This window comes from Danio aesculapii, chromosome 10 (genome assembly GCF_903798145.1).
Source record: "Danio aesculapii chromosome 10, fDanAes4.1, whole genome shotgun sequence".
NCBI lineage: Eukaryota > Metazoa > Chordata > Actinopteri > Cypriniformes > Danionidae > Danio > Danio aesculapii.
The window spans coordinates 10,649,098-10,675,413 of NC_079444.1; the positions used below are offsets into that span (position 1 = coordinate 10,649,098).

The 26,316-nt window shown below is 34.4% G+C and overlaps 1 protein-coding gene across 2 annotated transcripts in view; it reads left to right on the plus strand.

Moving 5' to 3' along the window:
- LOC130236497 (rab GTPase-activating protein 1) overlaps window positions 1-26,316 on the plus strand; it is a 158,178-nt gene that overhangs the window by 60,542 nt on the left and 71,320 nt on the right. For both annotated transcript variants that reach the window (XM_056467219.1, XM_056467220.1), the window contains 5 exons: window positions 73-175; window positions 2,887-3,056; window positions 5,751-5,919; window positions 8,816-8,909; window positions 16,953-17,103. In XM_056467219.1, coding sequence (XP_056323194.1) covers window positions 73-175; window positions 2,887-3,056; window positions 5,751-5,919; window positions 8,816-8,909; window positions 16,953-17,103 — 687 coding nt within the window. The remainder of the gene's footprint in view (window positions 1-72; window positions 176-2,886; window positions 3,057-5,750; window positions 5,920-8,815; window positions 8,910-16,952; window positions 17,104-26,316) is intronic.

Sequence of the window (26,316 nt, forward strand, 5' to 3'; positions counted from 1 at the left end):
AACTGAAGTCATAATCTGTTTGACTTCATGCTTGTTTATTCTCTCTTCTTCTTGCCTCCTCCCGTCTGTCAGGAGTCAATGGGCAAAAGCTCTGATGGGAAATCTTACATCATCACAGGGAGCTGGAATCCCAACACTCCTCAGTTTCAAGCTGTGAATGAGGAGACGCCCAAAGGTACACGCACACACACTCAGTTGAATTGACGTTCTCTTTCAGATTGTTGTTTGAGGTCTTCTGATGCTGTTTCTGAAATATCTTTATTTAGGTCATACACTTTTTTTTTTTTTTTGGATCTGTAACATTATTCCAACTGATACTAAATAGTAAATGAATAATTATAATAATAAATCAGAGGAGTATTGGTTGAAGACTAAATTATTAGCCCTCTTGTGAAATGAATATTCTTCTTCAAATATTTCAAGTGATATTTAACAGAGCAAGGAAAAAAATCACTATATTTTCTATTATATTTCACTTCTGATAAATTATTTGTTTTAAGTTTTCTAGAATAAAAAATAGAAATAAAAACCTCTAAGGTCAATATTATTAGCCCATTACATTTTCTGTTTGGCTACAGAAAAATCCATTGATGTCCAGTGACTTGCCTAATTAACCTAACTTGCCTAGTTAATCCTTTAAATTGCACTTTAATTTGTGTACTAGTATCATGCAAAAGAACTAGTTAAATACTGTGTACAGTCATCATGGCAAAGAGAAACAAATGACCTGTTAGACATTAGTTAGTAACCGTGTTATGTTTAAAAATATGAACACTTTTTTTTTTAATTAAAGAGCCCATATTATGGGTTTTTGAAAATGCCCTTCCATGTAGTGTGTAACACAGCTCTAAGTGAAGTGAAATATCCAGCTAAGGCTTAAATCTGTAAGTGTACAGTGTTTAAAACTATTGATTCATCTATAAAAGAGTCGACTCATAGTGCTTCAAACGAGTCGTCTTGATAACGAGTCATTAGGTGTTTCTTGATGACGCAGCTACGAAACACAAGTAGTTAGGCGCGCAAACCCGGGAGATTTGAAACCTGCGGCCCCGCCCACTAACAGAAAAAAAAAGTCTCACACACACACACACACACAGACAGACACCAGTCGAATGAAGTCACGCTGTGCAGATGGATATTATTGAGTCTAATTAAAGAGGAAACCTTAGAGCATTATAGCCCAGCCTTGAGCAGTTCTGAGTGCTTCTGAAAACTATATGCTTACAAAGAAGACTTCATCAGTTTGTTAAAGGAAGGATCAGTGAAGACTGTCTGAACATGGATCAGTGCATCATGAATCAGTTTCTACCCCCATTTCACCAGTGTAAGTACGTGCGATTAAAATTATTGCCTCGTTTACTCTATCTTGAAAATTCTGTATTTAGTTGTGTTTTGTTACTTGTAACCGTGTGTACTGTATCAGGTTAACTCTTTATATTCTCATATCGCGTGTAAAGCCACGTTGAAAACGCGACGCGTGCCGCTTTGATTACGGATCGTCAGCTGTTTACACACATGCAACGGTCAAGTTTCAAAATATTTCAGCTTAGATTCAAGGGAGCTGTCTAAATTGCACCCAGCAAGCTGAACTAGCGCTCTAGGCGTGTGTCGTGCCGCTACTCTATGGACGTGCCGGCCCTGTGTGTGTGTGTGTGTGTAACGCACGGGTATTCGCGGATATAACTGAGCGCCGCGCCCTCTCTATTCAGCTGCTCCTCTATGGACGCGCCGGCCCTGTGTGTGTGTGTGTGTGTGTGTGTGTGTGTGTGTGTGTGTGTGTGTGTCTCCTCGTGTGTGTAACGCACGGGTATTCGCGAATATAACTGAGCGCCGCGCCCTCTCTATTCAGCCGCTCCTCTATGGACGCGCAGGCCCTGTGTGTGTGTGCGTGTGTGTGTGTGTGTGTGTGTGTGTGAAAAGAGCAAGAAGACTGTGACTAGGAGGCTAGGAGATCTCCTCGCCAGTTCTTGGACTTTTTGCTCAATAAAATAGTCGTCAGTATTTTCTAGTCCATCGTCTGTATTTACATTCACCCACTGGCAGCCAAAATCCACTATGAAGCGTGTATGCACTGTGACTACTTTTATATTGTAGATTAGCAGCTGGGCATTTCACTCTGTCTCGCGCTGAAGCCTGTCAGTGTCGTCGACCAATCGCAGCAGGCTGTCATCGGTCCAATCAGCGCAGATTAGCTTCGCTAAGGAGGGGTTTGGGAACAAATGAATCGCTGAACGATTCATATGGGAGTCGCTGGGATAATTAGGTAAAAATAAATGCAGATTATAAGACCATCAAAGTGTTTTTTGACCTTGCATGCATATTAGACTGTTGTTGGAGACCCTTACAACCTAAATATGACCCTATTTCATGTATAATATGGGCTCTTTAAAGATCTTCAAATAGTACAAACAACAAAGACAATCAGACAAACAAACAAACCATCCCCAAGTGCTGCAAATTAAATAAACATTTACAAATGTAAGTTTAAAAAGGAAAATAATAATAATTAAAACATTTAAAAATAATCAAAACAAAACAGAAGAAACCAGAACTCTTTTAAAATAACATTTTTAGTTTATGTAGAAAGGATTGGAGAGGTTCCCAAAGTCTCCTGAATTTGTCCTGTTTGTGCTTGAAATATGAACATTTTTCAACTTAGTTAAAAAAAATCACAGGAGGACTAATAGTTTTTTCTTCAACTATACTTTTGTTGTTGATGTAATAATATATGACAATATTTATTTTGTTTAATAATGGTTTAATAATATTTTTATTTAATTTATTATCTTAACAGTATTAATAAAGTCATTATACCACAAACAATGACATAATGCGTTTAGCATTACTAATAAGAATGTCTGCTTTTCTATTACTTGTGTGACACAGATAAGTTCATGTACATGACGACGGCAGTGGACCTGGTGATCACTGAGGTGGAGGAGCCTGTGAGGTTCCTGCTGGAGACGCGGGTTCGAGTGTGTTCACCCAACGAGAGGCTGTTCTGGCCCTTCAGCAAACGCAGTTACACAGAGACTTACTATCTTAAACTCAGACCGGTGAGTTCAGGACTCTTAACACAGGGGTTTTCAAACTTTTAGGACACACGCCTCCCTCAGGTTTGTCCAATTTCACTTGCGCCCCCCTAGGCACCCCTCCCTCGAGCCAAAAGTATAATGCATGCGCAAACATCATTCACATATTACTTGCTGCGTTTAAAGTCTGTAGAATTAATTATATTGAAACATAAATATACAGCTTTCCTGATTCAGTGTGATGGCTGAGCCTGTTTCTGTGAGGACAACATGCTAATCTGTGGTTGGATTCCTGACACGACTAACCGTAAATCATCTTCCATTGTCAGTAAGCGTGAGCTATAGCATACTTGCTTTTGATGTACATACATACAGAAAATGCTGCTTCGCAAAAGCCAAGTTCGCAGAGCCCTGACGGTGTGGTTGTGTCGAACATTGAGTGTGTTTACATGGGCAACAATACTTTATTATGATTTTAATACGATTAAGACAATACTCTGATTAAGAGTCACCATGTAAACAGCGATTTTTGATTACCTTAATCCGACTAAAGTCATAACTGAACTAAACAGAAATGGAATTAAGACATGTGGAGTGCATATATCAGTGGCATTATTGAAGTAAACACCGCAATCAAACTATTACCGTCATGTAGCACTTTTCGCTTCATTTTGTGACAAGATCCACACACGAGCCTGTCAGTAAAGGCCCATACACACACACACACACACACACACACACACACACACACACACACACACACACACACACACACACACTTTCCATTCGACGTGCGGTATCAATAAAAGCAACACTCTTCCACCAGTCCTTCATATTCGCGTCTAATAACCCAGTTTGTCACGGGGGCATGAATGAAATGTTCATGAGTAAAAGTTGAACTGCCAAACTGCAGCTAAAGTCGAGAAATTAAAGATGAAACACCCAAAATTACATGAGACTCTGCAGGAAACATGGATAGCCTGGTGACGCAACATTCCAAAATCACTTCACGTATTTATATTATTGTCTTATTCAGATTAGGGCAAATAACTATTACTGATGTCCATGTAAACGTAGTCAGTAGTCTTTAAAGTAAGTGAAAGATCTAGATGAGCATCCAGCTGATTTGATTCAGAAGGGGACTTTTTTGTCAGTTGGCTCACCGGTTTGACTTTCATTCATTTACCGTCATTAGTTTTAAAAAGCACCTGGCTTATTTTATTTGTATATATTTTACTGGAACGCATTAACTCTACAGGTGCCTGATAGTTAGCTGTGGAGCTAACGTTATTAACATTTTCTCTCTAGTGAACGCATAATAATTGTCGTCATAATTTACTCGAGTGCACACCTCAATGTCTCTCTCCCCCCTTAATAGGTGCCCCACAGTTTGGAAACCCCTGCTCTAACAGACTGATTTGATAGAGAGTCAAATAACAATGTTAACAATACAGCCAAAAAAGAAGCATTTCACTTTCAAAGGGTTCACTGTACTGTTCTCCGAGGTCCACGTATAACGTTTTCATGAGTTTAACTGTATTTTGACTTATTATAAGTATTTATCTCTTATCCACAATTAAAAAAACATTCACTTATTTTACAAAACAAAATCTGTGTTACTACTAATGAGTTTTTGTTACATAACAACACAGTTTTAACATTGCAGACTGCATCTTTATAAATACAATTGTAACTGACTTATTAATACATGTAAAGCTCTGTATAATGTGTATAAACATGGTATATTGAATAATAAAATGCATTACTAATTGGTATTGGTATTAATAACACTATTATACATTTAGCTACAACTGGCATTATAATACTTTATAGGTTTTGTTGTGTTTTTATAGATACATTTATTGAATTGTTATGCTTGATTCTAAATAAGTATAAGCAGAGATATAAATCATTATGAGCATGGGATTAATACAAATCGTTATAAAGATACTAAAAACATAACGTGATTTTCTGTCTTGTTTTGATTGCCTAATCAGAAAACACTGTATGAATTGATATGGCAGAATGTCCACTCAAGTAAACGATATGATTGTACAGTTTTGCATCTTTAAATATGTTCAAAAGAATAACTGTGCCCATTTAACTTCTCCATATGTATTTGTATAGTCTACTTTACATCCTTCAGAGGGACACTGCTGTGATTTAGGTTAAAACAAATAAATGTTCAGTAACCATAAAGTAATCTGTAAGTAATAGTGAACAGATAATAACAACAATTGTGTTGTGCGACATTACTGTCAAATCCAATATAGTCAGCAAACTGTCCTCTAATCCTGCATAAACTAATCCTGCTTAAAACTGTCGCTTTGTTTGTAAACAAATCCAAATTGAATTGGACAAAATTAAAATAATAACTTCTTTATTGCAGCGTGAATGAGTGGGTGGAGCTAAACAAACAGTGATGTGGAAGTGGGCGTTGATTGTCCATGGAGGCGGGGTTTAGTCACATTATTACATAATAAAGTGGCAGAATGACTTCAAAATTAGCTGTTTTTAGACTTCTTCTGATAATGTTTTGAGTTCCGAAATGTACAGGATGTTTTTATAGTGAAATGACCTTATATATGTCTCTACAACACCTCTACGACATTTTGAGACAGCCTTCACATTAAAAGGACACTCTATTAAATTGTGCATCTCACAGACATTTTTTTAAAGAAATATGAGTGTGTGACTGTGGCTTTACTGTGAACTCAGATGGAGAACAAGGAGAGGAAGAGTAACTCGGACACGTTGTATGAAGTGGTGAGTTTAGAGAGCGAGACAGAAAGAGAGAGGAGGAAGACCACAGCAAGCCCTGGAGTCCTGTCTTCCGGATCCCATGGCTCCACGGTGCCATCTCCACCTGAGGATGATGAGGAGGAAGGTGAGCGGCCCTAAGCTGTGAATACATTTACATGTTCATTAAGTCATTTAGCAGGCGTTTATGTCTAAAGTGACTTACAATTAAGGAGACATTCAGTGATTCAACAAGAAGTGGCAATACACACAAGAAGTGCTATTTATACAAAAGAACTGTTTATACTCAGAGAATTAAGTGCTAGAGTAAGGAGGGTGGAGTGTTTTTTATATAGAAAGAAGTGTTTTTAAGTGTACATGTGGTTTGTTAAACCCACTCACACTTGTGAAGCACACTTCATAAATGCACATTGGTTTTTTTTAATTAAATATGCAGTGATTGTGAGAACCTGTCTGGTGCAAAACTAGTGCAAGTGTTGGTTAAAGTGTCAGAGAGTTGAATGGGTGTGTATTCTACAGGTGGCTTGTCAAGCCCACTCACCTGTGTGAGGCACACTCAGAGTTACTGTGTTTCCATCCTATTGTGAAGAGAATCTTTTCAGCATTCACAAAAATAGATATAAGCGCAAACATAGGTATGGTTTAAATGAGAGTTGCATCCCAATTGAAACACTTTGCACTTATTCACATTGAAACACACTCAACTGTGTAGTGTATGAGTTTAGTGTCGTCACAAATTGAACGCTAACATTTTTAGACAACGTTTAACAGTTTCAAAATTAATTAAATAAGTCATCAAACTAACAAATCGTCATGAGTACAACCATATGTTGTCACAAATTGCATTCTATATAGTATATGAGCCAAGTAGTCATTTCATTCATACTACTCACATTTATACTATATAGAATCTAGTACTTTTCTTTATATATATATATATATATATATATATAGATATAGATAGATATAGATATAGATATAGATATATATATATATATATATATATATATATATATATATATATATATATATATATATATATATATATATATATATATATATATATATATATATATATATATATATATATATACACATATAATATAAAAAACAAAAAAATGACAAAGACAAGGATATCAGTAGACAAGTATAACAGCAAAAGTAAAATAAAAAAAATTATAATAAAAAAATAAATAAACATACAAACAAAAATCGAAGTACAAAAATAAAATGTTCAGAGGTTCATTAGAGGCATCCATATTTTCTGAAAGACATCCCTTTTGTTTCTTAAACAGTATGCATATTGTTCCAAGAGCTTTGTTTAATTTATGTAGTACTTTTCTAACAGTTGTGTAGTAAATTCAAATGTAGTACCTACTCAAGTAGTAGATGATTTCAGATGCAGCCATACACAAAGTAATTGTTTCCGTTATTGAATTTAGTTTCTACAGTCTAAAATATATCAAGTCATCCAACCTCAGTGCAGATAGCTGTTCCCCTTTCTGCTATGTCAGCAAAGCTGCAACTGTTCAGTCCGTGAGGTCTCCAACATTCCATACTTCTTTTTATCGGTTAAATAAGTAAATAATCCGTATTTAAAGTGAACTTATTCAATTGATCATTTTTCAGTGTGAATGCACTATCTACATTATTTATACTATAAATCGGTATAGAAAAGTGTAAAAGTATCGGCATAGAAAAGTATACAATCTGTTTCATACTTATGTACTTAATCAAAAGGTTTCTATTAAGTTGTTAACAGTGGCTGATGGTAAAACAGGTAACCAGCAATAAATAAAAGCAAACAGCAGTAAATAAAATCAGAATTTATTCGGCAACTGTGTTTTGATTTTACATATGCTTTAGCTCTTTTTCACAGATGTTGTGACTTGTGTAAGAATATTTTAACGATAAAGCATATTTTAATAGAATGTGTGTTTTAAAATGATATTAGAGAACGTTTTTATTCGGGAAATATTTTAAGTGAAATGTTTGAAAAGGTGTCTTCTGGAGCAATTTTAGAATATTTATCTTCAGTCAAACTAAAAGATTGTATTTGACTGCTTTCAGTGGTGTTGCTACTTGTATGTTTTTTGTTGTTGTTTTTTTTACAATGTATGTTTTGTTAATAAACTGATGTGATTATATATTGTATATTTAGCATATGTTTTTTTTCTATGAATGTAGGCAATGCTGCTGATATGGCATTAAAACCTAAATAAATAATAATTAATTTTTTCACAGATGCTAAAAAGATCTCAGTTGAGTAAAAAACTGTGCAATCTTTAAATTTTTTTTTCTGAAGTTCAGAATTTTTTCTCACTCATTTCTGATGCAACACGTCAAAGTTTGCGTTTAAGGGATGGTTCACCCAAAACATGACATGGCAAAACATTTGACCATGATTTAATCATCCTTCCTTGTTCTAAACTTGTTTGAGTTTCTTTCTTCTGTTGAACACAAAAGAAGATATTTTGAAGAAAGCTGAAAAGCTGTAACCAATGACTTTCATAATATTTATTTTTCCTACTATGGAAGTTAACAGGTTTTCAGCTTTCTTCAGAATATCATCTTTAATGTTTAACAGAATAAAGAAACTCGTAAAGCTTTGAAACCACTTAAGAGTGTGAAAATAATCTATTTTAATTTTCGGGTAACTTTGAATATATTTTTGTGTGAATTTTGTTTATTTCTATTTTATATATTTGTCTAAATAACTTTTTATTGTAATACGAGTTTGTTTTATCATGTAATTTTTTTATGTATATCCATTTGGCCATAGCCATAAGTTGCTGATGTGGCAATAAATAAATAATAAATGAATAATAAATGTACATTTTTGGGTGAACTATCCATTTAACACAGGGTGATGGAAACAGCTACTGTGAGTTGTTCTTCACTCTCCTCCAGGACTTCATGCGTTTTACTACAACATTAAGTATTTGTGTTGTGCATAGATGTTTTTACAAAAAAAAAAACCAAGTAACATCGTTCTCACTCTTTCTTTCCCACTGTCTTCCCAGATAACGATGAGCCATTATTAAGTGGCTCTGGAGACGTCTCTAAAGAATGTGCTGAAAAGATTCTGGAAACTTGGGGAGAACTGCTGTCGAAGTGGTGAGTGCTTGGAAAACAAGTGGAAATGAAGGCTATGACATTTACTGGATTTACAGTTACATCATAAAGCTACTATAGAATCAGTGTTCCTGAATTAGGCGTCTTCTGTTTTCTAAGGGCAAACTTATTCGATTAAAAAAAGATTAATCAAATAAATAAATAATTATGTGAATTATTCAAATTTAAAATCTGTTAAACGGTTGTGTGTTTTTTTTTGAAAATGCGATTTTAGTTTATTTATGACAAAAGCAGTTAACTCTTATCTTAATGTTTGTTCAGTTTAACCTATTATTAGTCAGTAAAAGCATTCACCAAGTTTATAAAATGTACATTTTAGATGCCGGCACACCTCAAGTGTACATTTAAAGGGACAGTTCACCCAAAAATAAAAATGTACTCACCCTTAAGTTGTTCCAAACCTTAATGAGTTTCTCTCTTCTTCTTTTTTGAACAGTTTTTTTTATAAAAGTTTTAATAAACATAGTATACACATTACATTTACTTAGAATCTTTACATGCACAAAAAATGAACAAATAGATAAAAAACAATAATAGATAAAAAAATATAATAAATAAATAATAGCGACAGCTTAAAAATAATACATTACATGAAAGGAAACAAAAAGGAAAAAAGAAAAAGTTGATAAATAAATAAATAAACAAATAAACAAATGCCAATATAAAGACAATAACTACAACAAAGCCCCCGACAGCATTTCAAATATCAAGTAAATATGTTTCGATTAATGCTGAGGTCTGTTGGAAATTGTCTGATTTCAACTGCAAATCTGCAGTCATTTTCTCACACACACACACACACACACACACACACACACACACACACACACATATATATATATATATATATATATATATATATATATATATATATATATATATATATATATATATATATATATGCCTCTGTGTCCATTCTGTCAAAGTAGGTCAGCGGGTCTCCAGTTCACTGTAATTATCTTCCTAGCTGTTATTAATAATATATGTAGTGCAAATAGGTGAGACTTACTGAATTGATCAGGCTGGAAGCCATCAAGCAAAAAAAATTTTTAAATACTGGGTGCATTGGTTTGTTGTATCCTAAATTTTTACTAATCTCCCTTTTAACCTCCTGCCAATATACTTGCACTTTGGGACATGTTAACATAGTCCCCGACTTTTCCACAATCTCTCCAGCACTGTGATAATTGTAAAGTACTATTGAATTTGGCAACCACTGAAGAATGGAACTGTGAAAACCTCATCTTCATCTTCCTGTTAAACTCCTTCCATATTTGACTGCTTGTACTCTTATGACAATGTCTTCATATTTGTTCCCACATCCTCTGTTATAGTGTTTAAATCTAATTCCCAATTTCTTTTGATATAATAAGAGTCATCACATTTATCCTGCACTAATGTTCTATATAAAGGGGTTAGATGATTTTTACTAGGCAGCCCACGTTCAATAATATTAAAACCTGTAACCACTCAGTTCCAAAACAAATACTAAAGAAGTTAATGGTTACAAGTTTTATGCATTATTTTAAATATCTTTTTGTGTTCAAGAGAAGAAAGAAACTCATGAAGGTTTGAAACAAGTGAAAAGGAAGTAAACAATGACACATTTGTCATTTTTGGGTGAACTGTTGAAAAAAAGACTGATTGACGATTGATAATTAACAATTATCAAATAGCCATGAGTTGGAAACAAAGCTTGCGCAGACTCCTGCAGGGATTAATTGTTGCACATTAGCATATGCAGATTTAGATTAGAGGTTGTTTTGTCCGCCTCTTTGCTCCTGACAGTGTTGAATGACTGCCGTTTGCCTTCCATCCAGGAAAGCGTTATTAAAATGCTGAAAATCAAGAGCTTCCATCCCACACATTCCTTTTTTTCTGTCTCTAACCAAAAAATGTCTCCACACACACACACACACATACAGGCACGCACACCATTTCTAATTTAAGAAGTCATTCATGGGAGGGAAATGAGCAAGATATTTTAATGTGGAGCTCTAGAAGAGAGACTGGGGGATGGAGGAACGGTCAAATACAGATAAGGGTCTTATTAAGATTATTTCCCCCTCCCATTACTCTTATTGTTGTTAATCAAAACCTCGAGATGAATTCAATTAAAAATGGCAGGAATTTAATTACGGGCTCACGACTGTCTCTGCGCTGAAGAACACAGCTGTGTCTTTGTGCGTGTTGTGCTCACATCTGCATCTAGTCACTAGTTCAGATCCTTTTTAGGCCATTGGTTTGTCTTGTTTGGATGCTTTAGAGATTTACAGTTGTTCTGTTGTTAAATTAAGTGACTTGATGTTCTTTGTGTTTTGAACGCAGCTGATTTACCGACAAACTATTTTCAGACCATTTTAACAAACCGTTTTTTGTTAAAGTTTTGGTGGATTGTTGTTTTGGCTGTGTTCATGTTTCTCTCATTTGAAATTGTGCAAGTAATTGTCACAATAAATAGTAGGATTCATGTTCGTTCACATATCGCATGAAAAGCGCTTCTCACACTTTTAACCATAAGGGTGCTTTATGTACAACACCACATCAGAAAAAGTTAAGACAGTATAGAAATTGCAGATTAAAAAAGAAAGCAGTGTTTTCTAAATTTACTTTGACTTTTTCTTTTTTTGGTTTTTGCAACACATTTCTAAAATAGTTGTAACAGTAAAGCATTAACCACTTTGTAATGTTGCCATTCCATTTCACAACACTTAAAAGATCTTTAGGGACTGAAGACATCAAATGATCTAGTATATCAGGTGGAATTGTGTCCCATTCTTCTGGAAACAAGTCTTAAGATGGGCAACAGAACGGAGTCATCTTTGTCGCATTTTGTGCTTAAAATGCGCCACACATTCTCTATTGGAGACAGGTTGGAGCTGTAGGCAGGCCAGTCAAGTACCTGCATCCTTTTCCTCTGCAGCCAGGACGTTGTAATGTGTGCAGAATGTGGGTTTGCATTGTCTTGCTGAAATATGCATAGGCGTCCCAGGAAAAGAAGGCAGCATATTGTGCTCCAAAATCTCAAATGTACTTTTCAGCATTAATGGTGCCATCACAGAAGTGCAAGTTACCTTTGCCAAGAACACTGACACAACCCAATACCATGATAAACCCTGGCTTTTGGATTTAGTGGTAACAGTCTGGACGATCCTTTTTCTTCTTTGTCATGTGTAGCACATGGCGTCCATTTTTCCCAAAAAATATCTTAAGTACTTATTCATCTGATCACAGCACACGTTTGCACTCGTTTACACGTTTGTGATGGTGCATGCCAGATGCCTCCAAGCCCAGAAAAGTCGACAGCACTTCTGGACACTGTTAACATAGGGCTTCCTTTTGGTACAGTACAGTTTTAACTGGCATTTGTGGATGTAACTACGCATTGTGGTACTTGAAAAGGTTTGCCTAAGTAGTCCTGAACCCATGTGATGATATCTCTTATAGATGAATGACGATTCTTGATGCAGTGCCGCCTGAGTGTTCAGAGATCACGGTTGTTCAGCTATTGTTCATGTATTTGTTAACAAAATGTTGGTGATCTTCAACCCATCTTTGCTCCTAACAGACTAGATCTTTCTTGCATGCTGACCAAATCATAATTACAATCACCTGTTGACATCACCTGTTTCAAATCATATTATTATTTAGCAAATTTACCTGATTACTAGCCCTAAATTGCTCTTGTCCCAACTTTTTTGGAATGTGTTGCAGGTCTAAATGACAGTAAAGGGTGTAGGTTTACAAGTGAAATGAAGCTGACCAGAAAAAAAACATGAAATATTTTGTGTTCATATTGTCTGCAATGAAATACAAGGCAAAGTAAATTTGGAAATCACTACTTTTTCGTTTTTCATACTGTCCCAACCTTTTCTGATTTGGGGTTGTAGATGAATAGTTATGTATAATGGTTAATTATGAACAGGATTTGCGAACAGGATTTTTTATGTACAGGATTTGGTGATCACTGCAGTTTAATTTACAAAACGACAACAAACAAACAAAATCAAATGTATGAACACAGATGCTTACAGTCTCAAAACATTGGACTTAATTGTTTTCTAAAACAATACATATACAGTCAGTAAAAACCTCTCGTCTGCATCTTTAATCTTCACCAGCACCAGTAACCATTTGTTAAAAAGTACTCGTCATTCCTGTTCATCCCGAGTTTATATAATAGCATATCATTTGCTTGTTTGTTTTTTGCACATCACTTTTGGGTTTGTCTATTTTGTAACGGATGTGAGAAGCGCTTCAATAATCACATGCAAGTAAAATAATTAACTGCACATCTGCTGGATCCCCTGGCCTTTGATGTGAGTGCTTTCTACTTTAGCAACATACGGTTTACAGGAGCCAGTTCACCAGACCAGGAACATATTGCGTTCGTTAACACATTTACTATGTTGTTCATCAACAAAACGTCCCTATAGACTTTGTGTTTGCACAACATGTGTCTCATTATGCCAGTGCACTGTACAAAGTTCTTCTTATTGGAGGAAACAGACTGCAGTTTTAATCCCAATTGAGTTTGTCAGGTTCGAGTGATTGGCAGGGTAATACCAGTGGTACAAATCCTTGAGGGAAAAGGTTTGTGCATATTACAACACATCTGAAGTACGAATTCTTCTTTTAGCCAACATGGAAAATGGGCATCTGTGTCATTTGAGACATTCTATAAACATCCACAAATAAATACTAGTAAAATTGAAGACCTCATTCAGAGATTGTGCCTCGAGCAGTTTAAGTCTGTTGTATAAAAGCTACTCCATTTTAAAAAAGCCCCTGTGGAAACTGTTAAAAGGATCATTCACCCCAAAAAGAGAATTAGCTGTTATTTTTCTCACCCTCAGGCCGTCTAAGAAACAAACTTTTTTCTTTTGCAGCACATTAAAGAAGATTTTTAGCTGGAGAAAAAAAAGCATGGTCCTTGGTGATTGATAGTCAGCAGCTACTGGCAACATTCAGGCAAAACAAATGCTGTGTCCCAATTCACATACAGTACTATCAGACCAAAATAATAGTTTAAAAATCGAATTATGTGTTTTAATTGTGAATTGTGGAATTAATTTATGAATTGTGTTTCAAATCATAGTAGGATAAAATGAGTATTTTAAATATTACAATACATTACAACCATAGAGCCCAAGACCGGTTACTCACTGAAGCCAAGCAGGGCTTAGCCTGGTCAGTGCCTGGATGGGAGATAACATGGGAAAACTAGGTTGCTGTTGGAAATGGTGGTAGTAAAGGCCAGCAGAATGCTCTTAACCTGCACTCTGTGTGAGTCCTAATGCCCCGGTAAAGTGATATATGTATATATATAGTGGTATACTGTCAGTAAGCGTCGTTATTCGGATGACACGATAAACCGAGATCCTGACACTCTGTGGTCATTCAAAATCCCATGGCACTTCTCGCAAAGAGTGGGGGTGTAACCTCGGTGTCCTGACCAAATTCCTTCCATCGGCCCTTACCAATCATGGCCTCCTAAACTCCCCATCCACCGAATTGGCTCTATCACTGTCTCTCCACTCCACCTATAGCTGGGTGTGAATTCGATTAGAACCACAAACACGGATAAAAAGCATACAAACTACAAACATGGCAGATGCAGAGAGGTTTTGGTAAAGATGTTTGAATCATTGCTAATTTCTGTCCTAATGGAAAATATTTCCCATTTGACTCGTTTTATTTAATTTGCAACAACATTGTGAACATTTGGTCATTAACCTTTAAATGCAAAATTATGCAAGCATGTGACAAGATTTCTCTGCATGAAAGAATTTGGACTGGCAGATGCATCTCCAATGTGGTAGGATATTAAATATGAAAGAAATGTGGATGATGGGATGGGGCACGTAACTATGCAACAGAACAGTTCATTAATGAGGAAGTACTATGTCCCAAAGCCTGCATACTCTTCTGTTACACACTTAAAAGTATGTACTTTTTCTTCACATACATTTAGAACATAGTATAAGTAGACGAATTGGGAGGCAACAAGCATTAATACCTGTGGCTCCTGACAATACATTTAGGTCAAGCAAAACAATCGATCTGTGCCAGAAAGCGAACATTATTTACTGCATTATCAACTTTAATCCACAGCCTTGGCACACGGACATGAGTGTGTTCATGTTTTTTTCTGTATATGTTTTTGAGACACAAAGTGAATCACTGAAGAACATGGTTGTAGCTAAATGACTTTTCAAATGTTCTACAGAAGAAAATAATCTTGGCTGGCCCAAGGGCGATTCATTTAACAGCACATTTTGATTGTAGGGTGAACTATCAATTTAGGATCAAGTCAACAATTTCCAACAAAATACATGAATAAATAAATAATAAAAAATATTCATTTATTTTCCTTTGGCTTAGTCTCTTATTTCAGAGGTCGCCACAGCGGAATGATCCGCCAACCATTCCAACATATGTTTTACACAGCGGATGCACTTCTAGCTGCAACCCAGTATTGGGAAACCCATTCACACACACTCGTACACTACAGACAATTTAGTTTATTCAATTCACCTATAGCGCATGTCTTTGGACTGTGGGGGATACTGGAGTACCTGGAGGAAACCCTCGCGAACATGGGGAGAACATGCAAACTCCGGACAGAAATGCCAACTGGCCCAGCTGGGACTCGAACTAGCGACCTTCTTGATGCAAGGTGACGGTGCTAATCACTGAGCCACCGTACTGCCACCAATTAAAAACATATTTTAATTAAATTTTATTACATTTTTTTCTACATAAATTGATAATTCTGGAGTCCATGTTCTCATAAAGTAAAACGACAAATTCAGAAATCACTCGGGTGTAATGATATGTTCTTATATGTTAGACGTTTGCTGAATTTCATGACAATTCTTGTTCTTCAGCCAAGTCCATTTTTATGACTCATGACCACGGTAAAAGTTATCTTTCATGTTAAAAAATTTTTTGTCCTATCCATCCGTTACAGCGATGAACAATTTTGCAAAACAACAGCATAAACTACTATGACAATTCCCTCAGGTACTGATTATGTGCCTTATTCGGTGTTAAATTCTACCAGTGTAGTTTAAATTCCATTTTATGTGATATTTTTACTGAAAGGAGTAGCAGATAATTCACCTCCAATCTTGAAAATAAAATAACTAACAAATGGTTTGAAAATGAAAGTCAGAACTGTCACTCAGTGCAAACCAACGACAGTTACTCAGCATGTACTACTAGTAATGTTAAATAGGTTAAATATGTATTAAACAGGTTAAACTAGGGCCAGATGGAATCTGCGATGTTTTTTGCTATTTTTGCGAAGACTTTTGGTAAAAATCCGCGGATTTCTGTGGAGTTATTTTGAGAGTATCGTAACTAAAATCTTAATACGTGAAATAAAAAAATTATATCTTTTAAACTTTTATTTAATGTTTAAAATGCAAATCCAATTAGATTCCTTTTATTTGGTAAACAAAGCAAGTCTCTCATATAATATATCTACTAAAAGACAGAAAATATTACTGTACAAACTGCATTGTACATAAATCAGATGAACATTTTCATATTAGTCAATAATATGACTGTAATTAATTTAAAAACTGAATAAATATAGATTTACACACATTTACTCAAGTAAATAAACAGAATTAATGATGGGCTAAAAATCTGCGACTTTCTGCACGCGCAGATTCCGTGTGGGCCTAGTTATAACCCTTACCATTTCATTGGGAGTGCAGTGGCTGTTATTTAAAACAATGGCCAGGATTTATATGTTTCTGTTGTGTCACATCACATTTAATTTGGAAAGCCAAATTGCTTGTCACTGGAATCCTGTTGCATTGCATGTTATTAAGACACAGTATAAGTGTGGAAATAATCCAAATCACTTTTATTTAGTGTTAATCTGCAGTCACCAATTCACAACACATAACCAAAATGTTTCACACTGCAGACACAACCTGGAGTGTCTTAAATTTAGGTTCTGTAATTCATTGGTAACCATGAGTCCCTGTTGGTGTTGTAATGTTTCATCAGGCATCTGAACTTGGCAGTGCGTCCCAAACAGCTCCCGGCGCTGGTGCGCAGTGGTGTCCCAGAAGCCTTGAGAGGGGAGGTGTGGCAGCTACTGGCCGGATGTCATAACAATGACCATCTGGTGGAGGAGTACCGGACACTCATCACTAAGGTAGGCTTACGGTTCCCATCCTCCATTTCAGTGCATATTTCATCACATAAGGTGAAGCAGAGGACCGACTCTAATGCATCCTTTCCATTATCAGTGCTTTCTTTGGTTGGCCCAGAAGTTTTGATCAGATATCTCAATGAATTATTTATGTAAATGTAGAGTTACACGTTTGTGCATAAGGTTTCCTTTGTACTGTAGGCATGATTAATACCCAAACATGTGTTTTCAAGTACAAATCTATTACTTTTCTTGACTTTGGGGAATTTATCATATAAATGAACACTCTGTAAAGAAACATCTCACCAAATTTTCAACTGTTACATTAGGGCTGGGCATACTGATACAGTAAACCTCAAACTCTGTAAACAAATAATGATAATCAAATCTGAGCTTTCAAGTAAAGGAACTGACCATCATAATTACATAATACATATACACAATGCAACACTACAATTTGTAAAGTTGGGTGACTACATAACCCGCTATGCTAACAAATCTTTCTGATGGGGAGCTAGTGGCTGGGATGCACAAGAAAAGAAACCAAAAAGCCAGTCTGACGACATCCTTACATCCTTTTTATTTACAATCTCCTTACTGCTGCTATACGGTACAAATTTTTGCATGTGTTGTTATTCTGACCTGAAGTGGCGATGACGCAACACAAAACTCACACGTAAAAGCGTGAGCATGTGTTCACCATCTTCAATGCATTTTGCACTCCGCTCTCGCGCTCCCATGGTGTCTTTTCTGTAACTAGGCGACCATCAACCATTTTCTCAGAGGATGACAAATGGACAAACCATTGCTGCAGCTATGATACAAGTTTATAGAGAAACTGAAAAAGCACTGCAGTGTTTTAGTGTGCTGTGTTTGTTTGAGGTAATTAGTCTACCTTTACTGAAATGTGTATATTACATACAAAGTGCTAAGCAAGTTGTACTTACAAGAATCGTGGTGCGCTCACGGCATTCTGGAAAGTTTAGATGTTTTAAAACATGGTATTGTTATTGTCAATGGTGTTCGGTCAATAAATACCCATACCATTTTTATTGCCCAGCCCCATGTTATTATGTTAATTATTATTGTATTATTGATTTTAGATTTATTATATTAATGATTTTATGTTAAAAAAGATTTTAAAAAATACATTGTAGTCTCATATTTGTCATCAGAGATGCTTTAGGTTAATAGTCACAGTTTTTATTTAATGTTTGTTCCATCTCATCTCATTTATTCATGGAATAAAGGTCGTCAATGTCAATTTTCATCTAAGATTTCATTAAAATTACTGTCAGAAACACTAGTTTCAATTAGAAAATGCACAATATGGAATTTCAAGATCCTTTGCAAACACATTTTTCTCTCTCTACCTCATGTTTTGTGTCATCTCTCCAATGTCTATTCAGCAAAAGCATGATAAACATAAAGATTTATATTAAATTAAATGTTTCAGTCTCTTAAAGACTAGCCCATTGTATTAACTGTATCCACTACACAAGGTGTTTCTCAGACGTACATCAGCTATTAGTCCAGAACTGAGCAAAAAGCTGTGATCATTTTAAATTCAGAAAGGACATCAGCGTCATTTGTAATTGCGTGAAAATAGAAAAATACACTGAAAGCGTGTTACGGTAGCCAAATCTTTGGCATTCAGGTTACATCGAATCTACATCATATCAAGATTTTGATGTCAGTTTAATTAGCTCATTTAAACCAGTTCTTAAAGGTCAACTTTGATGTCAGTTACAGACAACACCAGTTGCCCAGTGATGTGTGCTTGGACTTAAAGGTGGTCAAAAGTATCAACTTCGGTAACAGTTGGTACTGAAATTTTAAAAACGTTCATTTCCCACTAACATTTGAGCACTGTTGAGTGTGTTCTGAAACACCACTGATTGGGCATCGTGTTTACATGTTCAAGAGATACAGTAGGAGTGTAATTCTGAGTGGTAAACCTTTTGCTTGCTGCAATATTTTGGCATTGAGTTTAATGCAAATTTGTGCTTAATCTGAGCAAATGTCCATTCAGATGACAATTTTTTCAGATTCTAAAGAATTGATTGAACGTCAAAACAGCATTTTCTTGTAGAAAGGCTATAATTACAGTATGTCTCGATGGTACACGGGAAGAGAGAGTACATATGACCAGCGGTCATGAGGTACTGTACTTTGGAGGAGAAAGTCCAGAGATTTAGAGAGCGGCTCAATAGCCAAGTAATGGCAGAAGCATTTTATATGATTAGGAGTAGCATCGGATTGCTAATGGCTGCGTAATGTGTATTAGAAAGCAGGACTGTAGTTGTTTTTGTTTTCAAATCTTGTGGTTTATTCAGAACCAGGATGTGTACATGTGACAGTGTATCTTGGCATCCAAAAATGGCAATTCCTTTTATTTACTGGTTATTTTTCAATTATGAATGCATTTAAATGTTAAAATTGGTATTTTTTTTTGGTGATTGTGTGTTCTTTAAACAATATAGAATATAAACCATCAATAGTGCCATGCATTTGATATACTGTAACTTCCCCATTCTGCCTGCTATCTCGGTTGGTTCTTAGTTGTGCTATTTGACCCTTTGCTGAAACCCAGGAGATGCTTGTCAATGTACTGTATCTTGTCAGTCGTTTCACTGTGTCCCCGAAGAGCCTTACAGTGCTTGAGAATATATTTTCAGGAAGATGCTGAATGCTGAATTTTTAGCCTCTTTCTAAACAGCATTCAAGTGCTCTATTCTCAGAAATCAGTAAGCCTTCTGTTGCCTGTCTCATTTGAGCCTTAATGTGATTTGTCTCTAATATGAAAGCTGGTTGTTCCTTGTTAAAGCCTTGCTCTTCCCTGCATTTCACAACGGTCATTGTGGCTTCCTTTACACTGTCAATAGAAAAGACTTGAACTTCACCCAGGGGTGAAAGTCAGCGAATGTTCACACTCAATGTGATTCGCAACAATGGAAGTGACATTAAGTCATGTATTTTCAGTGAGATAAGAGGATTTGGAATGAAATAAGTGAGGTGGCTATACTGTAGAAGAGATTAAAAACAAAGCATTATACATGGAATAGTTGATTGTTGAAATGTTACATAATGAAATATTAAATTTACCATAAGAAGTTTATTCTAAAACAGCAAAGATCCTCCCCTCATTTTTAGACCTGTCACAATAATCAGTATATCGACTTATCGTGCAATTCTTGGAGATGACCTTAATAATTTTTGTCATTGCAATATATATTTACAAATTCACAAATAATGTTAAAGCCATTTTACTATGACATTTACATTGTCTACCTCACTGGTGTCAAAGTTTATAATTTGGCATTTACCTAATAGGACATTTAATAGTATAAGTAATAGGACATTCACCCTTTTAACATCAAATCAAAGAATCTAAATAAGCTTAAGAATGATTAGTATTTTAAGGTGTTTATGGCTATTTGCATTATTATGCTTCTATAGAATCATAATATATTCAGTGGTATAAAATGATCTCAAAATGACAATAATATCGCTTATCGTGATTTCTGTGACCGTATATCCCACAACAAAAATTCCTTATCGTGACAGGCCTACTCATTTTTTTCTTGGAGAAATTTGTGTAGTTAAAATATGCAATGCATTTTTTTGTGATGATTTAAATACAGTATCATATATAGATGTTTAATATATAGTTGAAGACTAAATTTAAATAGCCCTCCTATGAAATCTGTGTAGTTAAAATTTGTTTTAATTATATTATAATTTTTTTCAATTATATTATTACTAAATTATATTAGCCTATCTGTGACATTTTTGTAGTTAAAATATAAAATATATAGTTGAATACTAAATTATATTAGCCCTCCTGTGAAATTTGATCAGTTAAAATATGCAATAATAATTTTTTGTGATGGTTTAAATACAGTATAAATCATAATTAAATGTTTACTATATAGTTGAAAACTACACTATATTAGCTGTCCTGTGAAATGTTTTTATTATTTTTGAAATATTTCACAAAATATTTTCAATAGTGCCAGGATATTTTTTTCCACAGTATTTCCTATTATATTTTTTCTGTTAAAAAAATCTATTTTAGTTGGGCTGGAAAAAAAAAATATATAAAAAAACTGCTTATGGTCAATATTATTAACTCTTTTAAATGGCTCCTATTTTACCCCTTTTTCAACATTTAAGATAAGTCTTTTGTGTCTCCAGAATGTGTCTGTAAAGTTTCAGCTCAAAACACCCATCAGATTATTTATTACACCTTTCAGAATATTGGATTTTCTGATCTGAACACAATGTGGCCGTTTTTGTGGCCTGTGCCTTTAATGCTAGTTCTCCTCGCCCACCGTTCCCATATGCCTGTCAGTGTGCCTCATTCTGCGCCTTGGCTGCGTCAGATAAACATCACAGTGACAGACATAAAGGAAGCAGATCTCACGTAACGTTTGTGAAAAATACTACAGTAAGAACTTTCACAATGATCATTTGATATAGGTGTTGTGGAGCTGCAACGATGAGTCACCACACATTGCCGTTACAAAAGTTCATGAATGCACACAGAGCGGACACACACACGGGTTTAACTTTGCACTGTTTTGCACAGCAAATGTGACAGGATACGCATTAATATTCAGTGCTGTATGGATATCCGTTATGCTAATGTACAAAATAAACCTGATTTAATGTTCACAAAGTGGGATTGAAGCGTCTTCTTTTAGAATTCTACTGACATGCGGCTGTGGTGATAATGACGGGAAAATCGTTATAATTCACTACAAACATGCTCTGTTTTATAAATGTTTTAAACTTTTAAACTCTCTCTTGATCACATTTGATGATGATTGATGATCACAGAGAGCTGAACAGATCTTTTAATCCCAGTTGCTTTGCACACGTCTTGTGGATATGATAATATGTATTACTATAGAGACATGTTAATATGCGGCTGTCCATCAATTCGGTGGGTGAGGAAACAGCACTCCTGCGTCACATTGCGGCAGGCCTTGAAATGGAGGGATTTGGACCCTATTTTAACGTCAGGAAATAAAAAAGACATTTATGTCTTTATATCAACCCAACATGACTGTGGACCACTATACCTACACACAGTTCTGTCCAAACAGCTTACAAAAGATTATTTTCATCATAGATGCCCTTTAAGAAATAAATATTTTTTCGATTGACTTGCCTAAATTAACCGAAATTGCCTAGTTAACCTAGTTAAGCCTTTAAACTGAGTATTAGTATCTTCCAAAATAACTAAAATAGTATGTACTGTCATCATGACAGATACAAAAGAAATTAACTTTATATTAATTACACACTATGAATCATTTATTAAGCATTAGCATATGGTGAATTCATTATTTGTTAAGCATTAACTCTACATTAATAGACGTTAGTAAGCAGTTTGCAGCTATAGAAATGTGGTATTCTTGACTTTCAACCACATTTATAATGTGCTTAATAATACCAGTTATTTAAGCATGGTGGTTTTTAAGATCACTCAGAATGAGTCAGTAAATGATTAATAAACTATTCAAATTAACAGTCATACATCTTATTATTCAGGCATTTACTCATAGTTAATTTGTAAGTTAATAAATGCTTTATTAACTCAACTTCATCCAGTTTTGTGACCTAATCTAAAGTGAACTATTTATGCTTTATAAATCCCTTATAAATGACAATTAAAGGCTCAGTTAAATTCTAAACAGGAAAAAAAAAGAAAATAAATGACTTTATTCATTTCTGTTAATTTGAAGAAACACAGACGAAACTTTATCAAATAAAAAATAAATCTCTGCAACCTTGTCTAAAATAAAATTACTGTACAGTTTAAACATTGCATCCTATTATATTGGTAAATTATTATATTGTATTATTATTAAATTATTATATTATATTATTAATTATTATATTATTATATTATGTTGTTGTTTTATCCAATTTTATATTGTATTTTGACACTCCTGTTATTCAGCAAAGTTTAAACTTCACAGGAATTTTACATTTTAGATAAAACTGCAAAGATTATTGCTCATTTCATACCAAGTCTTTAATTGTCATTTATAAGGGATTTATAAAGCATGAATAGTCCTCACTTTAGATTAGGTCACAAAACTGGATGAAGTTGAGTTAATAAAGCATTTATTAACATACAAATTAACTATTAGTACACCTGAATAATAAGATATATGAATGTTAATTTGAACAGTTTTATTCTGAGTGATCTTTAAAACCACCATGCTTAAATAACTGGTTTGTAAATAATGCAATACTTATTTAGTAATGAAAAATAAATCATACAAAGTATGAAAATACAATTATTAAGCATATTATAAATGTGGTTATAAGTCAAGAATACAGCGTTTGTAGCTGCAGTTATAAACTGCTTACTAATGTTTATTATTGTAGAGATAATGCTTAACAAATAATGAACTCACTAGATGCTAATGCTTAATAAATGATTCATAGTGTGCAGTATTATAAGTGTTACTGAAATGAGTTATTAGACATTAGGTATTAAAATTATTATGTTTAAAATATGTTGGAAATATTGCTCCATTAAACAGCACTCTGGAAATATTTGAAAAAATAAAAGAGATTTCATAGAGAGTCTAATAAATGTTTTCAAATGCATATTTTATTTAAAACTATTTTACACCGACCTACAGGCTATCTGCACATATTATATTTCAAATATGTTATTTATGTTAAATATATATTTTATTTTGTTTATAATAGTTAGTTGTAGTGTAAATCATAGTTCAATGTATGTCTTTTCTTTTTGAAAAATAGCAATTAAAAAAATAGAAGTTTGTGCAGTTTGACTTTATTTATACAAAACATCTCTGACTTTTTGCATCATCCATAAAACTGCCATATTTAGTGGGCAAAGGATGCCTTGCCGCCTTTTTTAGGCTACATTCTTGCAGCGATTTCACTGGGCATGTCCATGTCAGCTGTCATTATGTAAAGAAAACATCCCGCAGCACTTGAGGTCCCAGGTGGCCACAAGATGTTCCTCTCTCCCACCCACCCCAAAGTCCAAATAAACCCAATGTACACACTGAATGTGTGTGAGATTGTTAGGACAACAGCCACGCTGAGCCACTCCTGCATGTATAGCTATATTTCTTATGCCTTACCGAGGTGAACAGACCCACTTTTGTATCACTTCTAATTTATTTTCCAACATTCATCATTCATCACTATTATGACTAAGTTTTGTGTGTTTTGTACACAGGCTGTCATTAAATGAAATGAGAACAGTATGGTGTCACTGTAAATAATATCAATGAAAATTACTAGCAACTCTGAAGACCTGAACATGTTTATGAAATTGATCCAAAGTTATCATTTGTGTTCAGAAAGAATTGGTCACAACAAGAGCACCATTTTGTTGCAGTTAGTTGAATGAATACTCTCAATTCTCTAAGATTTCTTTGTGCGTGAGAAAATTTGGGATGGTTTGGAGTTTCCTCTAGATGATTGAATTCAGCAGTGTGGCAACATTTAAGTCAAGAGTGTTTTACTTAGAAGACATCACCAGCTTCTTAGAAAAAAATAATCATTTTCATTTACAGTGTGCCAATCCTAAAAACTTTTCCCATCTGTCTAGAAGTGTATGCAGCTGTGGACTTGTTATATTACATATATTAAGCTCAAAACTGATCTGACCTTCCTCACCTTTAGGAATTCAAAGCATCTAGGATAGACAAACTAATATCGAAGATGTGGTTAGTTTTTCTCTTATTTTTTGACAAGAATTTATAATAATAATATGATAATATAGTGATAATATATGATTATATATATATATATATATATATATATATATATATATATATATATATATATATATTATATATATATAATATATATATATACATACACATACAACACAGTTGAAGTCAGAATTATTAGCCCCCCTGTTTATTGTTTCCCCAATGTCTGTTTTAACGGAGAGAAGATTTCTTCAACACATTTCTAAACATAATAGTTTTAATAACTCATTTCTAATAACTGATTTATTTTATCTTTGCCATGATGACAGTAAATAATATTTGACTAGATATTTTTCAAGACACTTCTTTACAGCTTAAAGTGACATTTAAAGGCTTAACTAGATTAAATAGGTTAACTAGGCAGGTTAGGGTAATTAGGCAAGTTATTGTATAACGATGGTTTGTTCTGTAGACTATCAAAAAAAAATAGCTTAAAGGGGCTAATAATTTTGACCTTAAAATGGTTTTTAAAAATTAAAAACTGCTTTTATTCTAGCCAAACTAAAACAATTAGGACTTTCTCCAGAAGAAAAAAAAAAAAAAAATATATATATATATATATATATATATATATATATATATATATATATATATATATATATATATATATATATATATATATATATATATATAAACACACACAGCTGAAGTCAGAATTATTAGCCCCCCCTTCAATGTGTATATATATTTTGTTTATAACCTAAGCCTATATATACACCCCCTGACAAAAGTCTTGTTGCCTATCCGATTGAGCAACAAATAGTAACTTCACTTCTAGTTGGTCGTTTGGTATCAGAAGAGGCTTATATGAAAGGCAAATACCTCTAGGTTTTGCTTATTTTACCAAAATATAATATGATCATGCCCTTATTTAGGCATTAGCCTAATTAATCATTTAGTTAGGACAGTAAGGTCTGACTTTGCTTTTAACAGAAATAATGTGTCTAAAGTAGAATCTAAAGTCATGATGCAGAGGAAAAAGAATTAAAATTGTGTTTGACTCCCATGAGCTTGGAGGACTGCACCCATACATCTCTGCTATGACTCTGCTATGGCAAAGAAAACATTCTTGCAGGACTCATCAAGAATCTTTGGATTCATCTTCAATGCCTCCTCCTTCATCTTACCCCACACTTGCTCAATAATTTTCATGTCTGGTTACTGGGCTGGCCAATCCTGGAGCACCTTGACCTTCTTTGCTTTCAGGAACTTTGATGTGGAGGCTGAAGTATATGGTTTATAATAAAAGTTTGTTTATAATAATAATTAGTTGTTATAGTTTAAATCATTGATAGAGATTTTGTTTTTCATAATTTTTGAGACATTAAAATTTGTATCTATCTGCCAGGACCTGCACTGCCAGGTTGGATAGAGCTTAACCTTAAGTTTTTCTTTTATGACACTTAAGAGGTAATTTCCCCTTTCATTTTAAGGGTGT